The 12,033-nt window shown below is 45.6% G+C and overlaps 1 protein-coding gene across 6 annotated transcripts in view; it reads left to right on the forward strand.

Moving 5' to 3' along the window:
- Positions 1–12,033, forward strand: part of fnbp1b (formin binding protein 1b) — a 337,119-nt gene that overhangs the window by 240,706 nt on the left and 84,380 nt on the right. For all 6 annotated transcript variants that reach the window (XM_070863799.1, XM_070863797.1, XM_070863796.1 and 3 more), the window contains one exon: positions 11,607–11,801. In XM_070863799.1, coding sequence (XP_070719900.1) covers positions 11,607–11,801 — 195 coding nt within the window. The remainder of the gene's footprint in view (positions 1–11,606; positions 11,802–12,033) is intronic.

Raw genomic sequence — 12,033 nt, forward strand, 5'->3', positions numbered from 1 at the left:
TGAGACAATCACTATCACTAGGGGGGTAGTGCTGAACAGGCTAATGGGACTCAAGGTAGACAAGTCCCCTGGTCCTGATGAAATGCATCCCAGGGTATTAAAAGAGATGGCGGAAGTTATAGCAGATGCATTCGTTATAATCTACCAAAATTCTCTGGACTCTGGGGAGGTACCATCGGATTGGAAAGCAGCAAATGTAACGCCTCTGTTTAAAAAAGATTGCAGATAAAAGGCAGGTAACTTGAGGCCGGTTAGTTTAACATCTGTAGTGGGGAAATTGCTTGAAGCTATCATTAAGGAAGAAATAGCAGGACATCTAGATTGGAATAGTGCAATTAAGCAGACACAACATGGATTCATGAAGGGGAAATCATGTTTAACTAATTTACTGGAATTCTTTGAGGATATAACGAGCATGGTGGATAGAGGTGTACCGATGGATGTGGTGTATTTAGATTTCCAAAAGGCATTCAATAAGGTGCCACACAAAAGGTTACTGCAGAAGATAAAGGTACGCGGAGTCAGAGGAAATGTATTAGCATGGATAGAGAATTGGCTGGCTAACAGAAAGCAGAGAGTCGGGATAAATGGGTCCTTTTCAGGTTGGAAATCGGTGGTTAGTGGTGTGCCACAGGGATCGGTGCTGGGACCACAACTGTTTACAATGTACATAGATGACCTGGAAGAGGGGACAGAGTGTAGTGTAACAAAATTTGCAGATGACACAAAGATTAGTGGGAAAGCAGGTTGTGTAGAGGACACAGAGAGGCTGCAAAGAGATTTAGATAGGTTAAGCGAAGGGGCTAAGGTTTGGCAGATGGAATACAATGTCGGAAAATGTGAGGTCATCCACCTTGGCAAAAAAACAGTAAAAGGGAATATTATTTGAATGGGGAGAAATTGCAACATGCTGCGGTGCAGAGGGACCTGGGGGTCCTTGTGCATGAATCCCAAAAAGTTAGTTTGCAGGTGCAGCAGGTAATCAGGAAGGCAAATGGAATGTTGGCCTTCATTGCGAAAGGGATGGAGTACAAAAGCAGGGAGGTCCTGCTGCAACTGTATAGGGTATTGTGAGGCCGCACCTAGAGTACTGCATGCAGTTTTGTCACCTTACTTTAAGGAAGGATATACTAGCCTTGGAGGGGGTACAGAGACGATTCACAAGGCTGATTCCAGAAATGAGGGGTTTACCTTATGATGATAGATTGAGTAGACTGGGTCTTTACTCATTGGAGTTCAGAAGGATGAGGGGTGATCTTATAGAAACATTTAAAATAATGAAAGGGATAGACAAGATAGAGGCAGAGAGGTGGTTTCCACTGGTCGGGGAGACTAGAACGAGGGGCACAGCCTCAAAATATGGGGGAGCCAATTTAAAACAGAGTTGAGAAGGAATTTCTTCTCCCAGAGGGTTGTGAATCTGTGAAATTCTCTGTCCAAGGAAGCAGTTGAGGCTAGCTCATTGAATGTATTCAAATCACAGATAGATAGATTTTTAACCAATTAGGGAATTAAGGGTTACGGGGAGCGGGCGGGTAAGTGGAGCTGAGTCCACGGCCAGATCAGCCATGATCTTGTTGAATGGCGGAGCAGGCTCGAGGGGCTGGATGGCCTACTCCTGATCCTAATTCTTATGTTATCCTGGAGGCAAAGGCGACAGGTTGCAACTTCCCCGCAACTTTAGCTTGTTGTAATACACACCCGATTCCGTACGACGACGCATCACATGCTAGCACAAGTCTTTTGCACGGGTTGTACAATACAAGCAGCTTGTTGGAGCATAAAATGTTTCTGGCTTTCTCAGAAGCAATTACTTGGTTTTTTCCCTGTACCCAGTTCTCACCTTTATGCAATAACACATGTCGGGGCTCTAAGAGGGTGCTTAACCCCAGTACGACTTTACCAAAATAGTTGAGTCCCAACAACAACTGCAGCTCTGTGACGTTATGTGGCCTGAGCGTGTTCCTGATAGCCTCTGTCTTGGCGTCTGTGGGCCGAATGCTGTCCGCCGCGATCGTTCTCCCCAAAAACTCCACTTCTGTTGCCATGAAGACGCACTTCGACCTCTTCAGCCGTAGCCCTGTGCAATCCAGTCACTGGAGGACCTCCTCCAGGTTTTGTAGGTGCTCGACGGTGTCCTGACAATATGTCGTCCTGAAAATCCTCCGTGCGTGGTACCAACTTGAGTAGGCTCTCCATGTTTCTGTGGAAGATCGCTGCAGCCGACCGAATTCCAAACGGACATCTGTTGTAGATGAACAGTCCCTTGTGCATGTTGATGCAGGTGAGGCCCTTCGAAGACTCCTCCAGCTCCTGCGTCATGTAGGCCGAAGTCAGGTCGAGCTTGATGAACCTCTTGCCTCCTGCCAGCGTCGCAAATAGGTTGTCTGCCTTAGATAGCAGGTATTGGTCCTGTAGCGAGAAAGGATTAATAGTTATTTTATAATCGCCGCAAATCATAACCGTGCCATCACTTTTGAGTAGTGGAACAATCGGGCTGGCCCACTCGCTGAATTCCACCAGGGAGATGATGCCCTCGCGTTGCAGCCTGTCCAGCTCGATTTCCACTCTCTCCCTCATCATGTGAGGTCGTGCCTCTGGGACCAAGTGGATCCGCACCTTTGCCCCGGAAAAGTTTCCAAGGCTTGGCTCAAAAAGGGAAGGAAATTTGTTGAGAACCTGGGTACATGAGGCCTCATCGACATGTGATAGCGCTCGGATGTCATCCCAGTTCCAATGGATTTTGCCCAGGCAGCTCCTTCCAAGCAGTGTGGGGCCATCGCCCGGGACAATCCAGAGTGGCAGTTCGTGCACCGTGCCCTCGTAGGTGACCTTGACCATGGCGCTGCCCAAGACAGTGATGAGCTGTTTGGTGTACGTCCTCAATTTCGAGTGGATGGGGCTCAGGGCTGGTCTGAGTGCCTTGTTGCACCACAGTCTCTCAAACATCTTTTTACTCATGATGGATTGGCTTGCGCCAGTGTCCAGTTCCATGGCAAAGGGCAAGCCATTCAATTTTACATTTAGCATTATAGGTGGACATTGCGTTGAAAATATGTGCACCCCATGTACTTCAGCATCTGCCTCCTCTCTGAGGTTCGAAATTACTTTGATCCACCATGGACCGATCTTCCTCTGCCACGTGGTGGTTAGCAGGTTTTGCAGAGCTTGCAGCTTGTCTGCAAGCTCGTTGGAGGTGCCCCATTGTTCCACAGCTCTTGCAAACATACCCATTGAGGCGGAATGAATAGGTTGAATGGAAGCCTCCACAATGCCAACAAGGTGTGAATTGCCTTGCATTCATCCTTTGTTGGAGACTCAGTCATCTGGGTCACCTGAGGCCTGCTGGCAGTTGCAGACTCGTGGATTCTGCCTTGTACATTTCTGCTCGCAAACACAGTTCCAGTTGATTTATGAATATTGCTAGCACTTGTGTGCTGAGATTTGTTTGGTGTTATCACTGGTGGACATAAACGCCTGTGCTATCGCAATGGCCTTATTGAGGGTCGGTGTCTCTACAGTCAAAAGTTTTCGTAGGATGGTCTCGTGGCCAGTGCCCAGTACAAAAAAATCTCTGAGCATCTGCTCCAGATAGCCATCAAACTCACATTGTCCTGCAAGTCGCCTTAGCTCGGCGACGTAGCTCACCACTTCCTGACCTTCAGATCGCTGGCGTGTGTCGAACCGATACCTCGCCATCAGCACGCTCCCCCTCGCGTTAAGATGCTCCCGAACCAGTGTACACAGCTCCTCCTACGACTTACCTGTGGGTTTCACTGGAGCCAGAAGATTCTTCATGAGGCTGTAGGTCGGTGCCCCGCAGACCGTGAGGAGCACCGTCCAGCTCATTGGCTACAAAGTACTGGTCGAGCCGTTCGATATAGGCTTCCCAGTCCTCACCCTCTTAGAACTTCTCCAGGATGCCCACAGTTTGCTGCACCTTTGCGTTGGATTCGTATACTTGTCGCCAGTTATTGTGTTCCCAACACAGATGAGACTGCACACAGGGCAGTTTAAGTAACAGTGACCTCAGTCTTTATTAAGACACTCCTGAGGGGGGCCGGCTTATATACAGTGCTCCCAAGGGATGCTGGGATCCCTTGGGACTTCAAGGGATGCGCTCCCTGGTGGCGGAACTTGGGAATGCATGCTTTACAGATACACTACGGTATTCATCTTCGATATCCTGCAATTCCTACTCTGACTAGCACGTGGCACTGGTAGCAATCCTGAGATTACTACCTTTTGAAGTCCTACTTTTTAATTTAACTCCTAGCTCCCTAAATTCAGCTTGCAGGACCTCATCCCGCTTTTTACCTATATCGTTGGTACCTATATACACCACGACAACTGGCTGTTCACCTTCCCGCTCCAGAATGCCCTGCAGCCGCTTCAAGACATCCTTGACCTTTGCACCAGAGAGGCAACATACTATCCTGGAGTCTCGGTTGCAACCGCAGAAATGCCTATCTCTCACCCTTACAATAGAATCCCCCACCACTATAGCTCTCCCACTCTTTTTCCTGCCCTCCTGTGCAGCAGAGCCATCCATGGTGCCATGAACTTGGCTGCTGCTGCCTTCACCTGGTGAGCCATTTCCCCCAACAGTATCCAAAGTGGTATATCTGTTTTGGAGGGAGATGACCACCTCCTGCTCTGTCTGGTGGTCACCCATCCCCTATCTGCCTTTGTAACCTTTACCTGCAGTGTGACCACTCACTGAACGTGCTATCCACGACATCCTCTGCATCGCGCATGCTCCAGAGTGAATTCATGCACAGCTCCAGTGCCGTCATGCGGTCGAACAGGAGCTACAGCTGGATACACCTCCTGCACACACAGTTGTCCAGGACACTGGAAGCGTCCCTGATTTCCCGCATGACACGGGTCTGGGCTCTCCTGCCATGACTTAACACTTAAAGTTAACTAATTTGGCAACAATGCCAAAGGGCTCTTACTGACAAGATAAGGAAAAAAGAAAAACTACTCACCAATCAACCAGCCAATCACTTAGCCTTTTGGCTGTGACGTCACACTTTGTTTTCTTTTCCTCCCAGGTCGGGGAGTCAGCACTGGTGGGGAAAACAAGACAAAACAACACCACCTGCTCCCACTTGCCCGAACTCTCCCACTTACCAAACTCTTACCTTTGCACTCTAACCTGCCGCTGCACTCCAAGCAAGACTGCACCAAGCCCCCTCTTTTTATACTGTTTCTAGCTGACTCACCACTGGCCTGTTTATGGAACCAGTTTTTACTAGCTGTCCAATTAACTAAGCTAGCTTGCTTGTTTGTCTCTGCTTCAACCTGCAAGAATCCTAGCCTTTATTGAAAGGGGGTTGGTGTTTTAGAGTAAGGAAGCCTTGCTGCAATTATATAAGGCTTTGACCTGGAGTACTGTCACTGTGTACAGTTTTGGTCTCCTTACCTAATGAAGGATATACTTGGCTTGGGCGGGTGCAATGAAGGTTCGCTAGACTGATTCCTGGGATGAGAGGGTTGTCCTATGAAGAGAGATTGAGCAGAATGGGCCTATCTTCTCTGGAGTTTAGAAGAGATGATCTCATTGAAATGTATAAAATTCTTCAAGGACTTTACAGGATGGATCCTGAGAGGCCGTTTCCCTTGGTTGGAGAGTCGAGAACTAGGAACCATCGTGTGAGGGACAAGGGATCGGCTATTTAGGACTGAGATGATACGACATTTCTTCACTCAGAGGGTTGTGAATCTTTGGAATTTTCTACCCCAGAGAGCTGTGGATGCTCAGTCGTTAAGTATATTCAAGACTAAGAGCGATAGTTTTTTGGACACTAGGGAATCAAGAAATAGGGTGGTAAAGTGGAATTGATGTAGAAGTTCAGCCATGATATTGAATGGCGGAGCAGGCTCGAGTATGGCCTACTCCTGCTCCTATTTCTGTTAGCAACTCCACTTTCCTGCCCTCTCCCCATAGACCTTGAGTTCTTTGATGATTTGTCCCTTTCTTCGCCTGGGGGCACTGAGGATAGTTGTAATGCCCTCTTGCCACCCAGCTGACTTGTTAATATCAGGCATGTCAGCTGTGAGATTAGAACCACACAAATGATTGTGGTCTGTTATTAAAGCTATTTTTGGCTGACTGAATCATTGCTGTATTTAGATTTGTAGTGAAGCCTCTGCACTGCTGCAGGTGGCTTCCTTCTTCAGTTTGACCGTGTGTGCATCTAAACAACTGTGTCATGCCTTCTGGCTCATTCATTATTCATAGATGGAACAAAGCGATGCTGTCTCCAGATGTTGTTTTGTTATCTGTTGCAAGGGTGTAGTATACACATGGGAGGAGAGAGACTGTGATTTAAATCCTTTTCTTCTTTGTGCATTTACTCCTGAAAACAGATGCTTAAAGGGAAAGTAGTTTAGTGCAAAATATTCCGGTTTATATTTTCAAATAAGTTCAGAAAAATATTTGTGGACTTCAATTTTAAAATGTCAATTGTTTATCCTCACTTTACAAGCCGGGAATGAAAGAACAACAAATATTTTTCTTCACAAGTCATTTTAAAATATAAAAGGGGGTTGAACTTTGAATAAAAAGTATCCCCACTAGACTTTCCTTCCTCTTTTAAGTTCACTGTATGTTAAGCACTATATTTAATTTGGCTGCTAAGTGATTAGTGACCTTTTAGCAAATATATTCTTAACAAATCTTCCTGCTGCAGTGTTTTCCAAATTACAAGCTGGCAAAGTTCCCCACTGAAAATTTAAATACTCATCTGCTCCTGTGGTTGGCTAATGAAAAAGAAAGCTGAAATTTGTAATACTGACATTAATTTGTTGTGTTATCTCCAGATTTGTCACCCCCTCTGTTTTAATATGTGTAAGTAAAGGAGATGTAAAGTTATGGTCGATGTTTTATGAGTCCTCTTGTGAAAGATCCATAACCACAAGGAGTTATGAGGAGCTTTTACTTCAGTGGGGAAGAACCCCTGGTTGGCAATTCTGCTCCCTTTCCGTGTTGGCCAGTGCACATGCTTCAAACCTATACCCTTGATGATGTAATCGAGTTTGGAATTTTTTTGTATCTTTTTGTGCTCGGTAAACTGAGTGATGTTACTACTAGCAATTTTGGAACCCAGTGTGTACATCGAGCACTCTCTGGTTGAGCTTTCATCAGTTACATACAAGGTGGAGCCTCAGTGATTGAGGTGGGGTTAAGACACAGAGTACCAAGTTAAATTTAATGGCCCGTAATTTGCGGTCAGTGGCGAAGGAAAGGCACTCGCCACTGGCCTCGAAGAAAGCTGACCACATGGCAAGATGTTTGCCTTTCTTGAAGTGCAATTGATTACAGCACTGTGTAACACCTGGGAGTCCTTGGCCCAAGACCACCCTAAATGGAAGAAGTGCATCCAAGAGGGCGCTGAGCACCTCGAGTCTCAACGCCGAGAGCATGTAGAAATCAAGCGCAGGCAGCGGAAAGAGCGTGCGGCAAACCAGTCCCACCCACCCCTCCCTCAATGACTATCTGTCCCACCTGTGGCAGAGCCTGTGGCAGAGTCTGTGGCTCTCGTATTGGACTGTTCAGCCACCAAAGAACTCACTTCAGGAGTGGAAGCAAATCTTCCTCGATTCCGAGGGACTGCCTTTGATGATGTATAATGGGAATCTCCAATGAAGAGCTGCATTGACGTCAAGCTGTTTGAGCAGCCAATCACATTGAAGAATTCTCACAGACCACAAACCAGGAAATCAAAAGCAGCTTTTATCTGAACTTTAAAAAAAAATCTTAGATTGGGGAAATAAAGATGGGGACTTTCACATGGAGACAAGGTATAAGCTATTATATCATGCACAAACTTTAATTAAATTTAAAAAAATTTTTTTAATCATATTGGGGAAATATAAAAAAATAGCTTTTCAGGGCTAGAACATTTGTTTAGCAGACAGTATTCAGTTAAAACCCCAGTTACACCAATTCTGAAAAGGATTAACATTTAATGGATTATTTAACAGTGATGGCGAGGTAAAGCGCAGGTTTTCATCAGTTCCACCAATGACACTGCCAGCTTTGGGTGGGGTGTGGTGCGCAGGGTGGGTACACAACGCAGCCAGTGTAGGAGCAGTGAATGACTCACCGCAACTTCAGAATTTCTGCGTTTAGGTGCGGATGCACTAAATCCTGACGTTGCGGTCAGTTTCAGAGGGATAGTAATGGCGAACGCTGATGGTTTGCCATCATTACCCACCGCAAATTCCGGGCCAATATTTCTCTCACCAGTCATCCTCTTGGTCTCTCTGAGTGAGATTGCCAATTTAGTACTAAATTATGCTATTATGTTGAGTGCCTGGACCCACTGGCCCCAAGTTTCCACATGATTTGCTCCTGATTTTACGGAGCAACTGGTGTAGAACGGAGTATCTTAGAAATCGGAATTCTCCACATTTAGTTTCCTCCAGTTCTAGTCAGGTAGAACAGTTTCACTTTGGAACTGAATTTTTTTTTCAAAAAGGGGCGTGTCCGGCCACTGACGCCTGATTTCAAAGTTTCCACAGTGAAAACGTACTCCAAACTAACTTAGAATGGAGTAAGTGACGATTTTTGTACGGTTGAAAAAACCTTGTCTACACTTTAAAAAAATCAGGCGCAGGTTACAAATTAGTCGTAGGGAACGAGGGGGGAGGAAGAGAAGTCATTAAATTCTACAATCAATCCTTAGTTATACTTATACAAATATTATACAAATAAATCCAACCTGAATAAAAATTTATAAGCAAAGAAAAGATTAAATAAACCATGTTCCTACCTGTGTGAAAGTGCTTCAGGCAGGCCTTTCAGGCAGCGGTGTGGCGTCAGTGTCTCGACGGCAGCGGCAGCAAGCAGCCTTCGAGCTGAGCTGCAGTGCTTGAGGCAGGGGTGTGGCGTCAGTGTCTCGTCTCGACGGCAGCGGCAGGCAGCAAGCAGCCTTCGAGCTGAGCTGCGGTGCTTGAGGCAGGCCTTCATTCCCCGCGAAGATGCAGCACCCGGACGGACCTGAGGCCATTCGGCCATGGGATTGCAGCGGCGTCAGTGGCTGGCCGGGAGCCGAAGAATGAACACAGGACACACGCAGCTGCAGATTTAAAATTCTTTAGGCCGTTCGGCCACGCTTATAGGGCGGTGTCAGTGGCTCGAAGGCAGCCGAAGAATCAGGAGCGGACGTGAGGCCATTCGGCCATGGGATTGCAGCGGCGTCAGTGGCTGGCCGGGAGCCGAAGAAAGAACAGCAGCAGCCTTCGAGCTGTGAGGGGGACTGACTGAGGCCATTTGGACAGGGAGAGGCAGCCACATCGACATCTTTATATTTAAATTTGCAGAATGGGTGCTGCATTGTCAACACCACATATTATGCAATGGTTTGCTTCCTCATGCAAGAAATTCTTTATTCTTGGTGGACGTTGATCCATTGCAAAGTTGAATTGGCACTTTTATTTCTCCAAACACAGTCCTTAATTTGCAGGCACCGGTTCTGCAAGTTTAGCAGTGAAAAGCTGAACTCACTGATTTCAGCAGGTGATTTATTCAGCAGTGCTGCTAAAAGCACTCCCTCACACACAGAAATATCAAGAAAATTAAAATACAAGCCTTTGCAGGGGTCCAAGAAACAAATCTTCACTTTTTCTGCAGTACTTTTAAAAATGGCCGAGTGCCAACGTTTACTTCAGACTGCGCGTGCGCGAACGCTCCAATGCGCAGGGTTGCCGGCACCAAGAAGCCTCATTTCAATTGTACCCGCCCCCTCCTACTTACAAAATCGGCGCGAGTGGTAGGCTCCGCCCCCTGTGCGTCGTGCCAAGGAGCTCGAGAATACCGCACTTTTTTTCCGACGCTGTTTTCGGCGCGAAAAACAGGCGCCCAGCTCTGAGGTGCGCCTTTTTCACCGCGTGTGGAAACTTGGGGCCACTGAGAGCTGGGCTGAGACTGCCCCAAACTCATTTCATTTAGGATCATTACAGCTGGCAGAGAAAAGGCCTTCATCTCATTAACCTGGTCTATAGAAAGGATGTTAAAATTGGTGTTCAGAGATTACGTTGTCCTCATATAGGAAACACAAAGTTAGCGTGCAGGTTATAGCAAGCAATTAGGAAAGCAAATGGCATGTTGGCTCCTTTATTGCAAGGGATTTGGAGTACAAGAGTAAGAAAGTCTTACTACAATTATAGAAAGCTTTGGTGAGCCCACACCCTGGAGTACTGTGCACAGTTTTGGTCTTCTCTGAGGAAGAGGCTGTGCAAGAAAGGTTCACTAGATTGATCCCTGGGATGAGAGAGTTGTCCTATGAAGAGAAATTGAGCAGATTGGACCTATACACATTCGAGTTTTGAAGTGAAGTGTTTCATTCAAACATGTAAGATTCTGAGGGAAATTGACAGGGTAGATGCTGAGAGGTTGTTTCCCCTGGCTGGAGAATCTACAACTAGGGGGCATAGTCTCATGATAAAGGGTCGGCCATTTAAGACCAAGAAGAAGAGGAATTTTTTCACTCAAGGTTGTGAATCTTTGGAATTCTCCACCCTTGAGGGCTATGGATGGTGAGTCATTGAGTATATTTAAGGCTGCGATAGATACATTTCTGGACTCTAGGGGAATCAAGAGAGATGGGGTTCGGACGGGAAAGTGGAGTAGAGGTGGATGATCAGTTAGGATTTTATTGAATGGTGGAGCAGGCTCGAGTGGCCATATAGCCTAATTCTGCTCTCAATTCTTATATTCTTATCTTAAAAGCATAGAGAGCATACAGGAAGCTATAGTTGTGAGAGGAGCCTCGAGATACTGGGCCTATTCCCACTGGAACAGAGATGACTGACAAGATTTAAGATCTTTTTTCAATATAGAGTTTTAATAGAATGGATAGGGAAAAACAACTACTTCTGGTTGGGCAGTCAGTGACAAAGTGTATTAATTTAAATTAGTCGCTTAAGCAAATCAGGAGATAGGTTAGAAGAAATTTCTTTGGGTAAAGGGTTGTTGGATCATCAAATGCTTTGGCACAGGCAGTGATCGAGACAGAGATCTTTTCATCTCTAAAGGAGAAATTGGAGAACTATTTGTAGCAGATGATACAGGGCAATGGGGAAAGAGTGGGACAGTGGGATTAGTTTTGGATTGCTCTAGCTAAGTGCTGGCACACACACACTGGGCTGAACCTCTATGGTTCTCACTGAGATCTGAAAAAAATGTGGAGTGAACTTGATGCAAGTTAGAGTTGACATTAGGATTTTATATCCCAGGGGTCCTGAAATGGCAAACTTACCCAGTTTATTTTATAGTTTTGTAAATTGTGATTTTGTTTTAACCACAAGGGAAACCCTTGTGATAATAAAATGGTGCAGTTTGCTGCAAGGAAATATTCTGCTGGTTTCTGGTAGTTGTGGCTGACCCAGTCTGTGTGAAATAGAAATTTGAGTTGATATCTATCTGCTATTTTTGTAAAAAATTTGTGTATTCCACATAATTGTGGAGTTTCCATGGAAGGTTGGTAAATGTCTTTTATTTTTGCTTTTGTTAAATAGAATTCTACAGAAAACTCCAATGAGCTGGTAAAATGATGAACCTCTCTCTCTCTCTCTCTCTCTCTCTCTCATTTTAGGACACGCAGTTGGTGATCGAGGCCTTTAAATCCGGCTTTGAACAGCCTGGAGATGTTGAATTTGAGGATTTCAGTCAGGCCATGAAACGAACGGTTTCTGAAAGCAGTCTATCCAATAGTCGATCTGAGGGCAAACAGGAACCCAAAAGTAGCAAATCTAAGGGGAAACTCTGGCCTTTCATCAAGAAAAATAAGGTAAAAGCATTCAGCATCTGTGTGTATAAACCTACAGTTGACTTAACTCCTTTAACATTTAATATCTATCATGGTTTGGTGTAATTAATGTAATATTCCATGACTTGGTTTGTAATGGGGTTGGTGGCATTACTTTGATAATTGCTTTTGATTTTACTTCAATTTTTAAATGGTAGTTTTGTTTATTTGTGTTTGCCATGGTTTGTTCCACTTTGCTTAAAGTCATGTTTTT

The sequence above is a fragment of the Pristiophorus japonicus genome, chromosome 20 (genome assembly GCF_044704955.1).
Source record: "Pristiophorus japonicus isolate sPriJap1 chromosome 20, sPriJap1.hap1, whole genome shotgun sequence".
Classification (NCBI taxonomy): Eukaryota; Metazoa; Chordata; class Chondrichthyes; family Pristiophoridae; genus Pristiophorus; species Pristiophorus japonicus.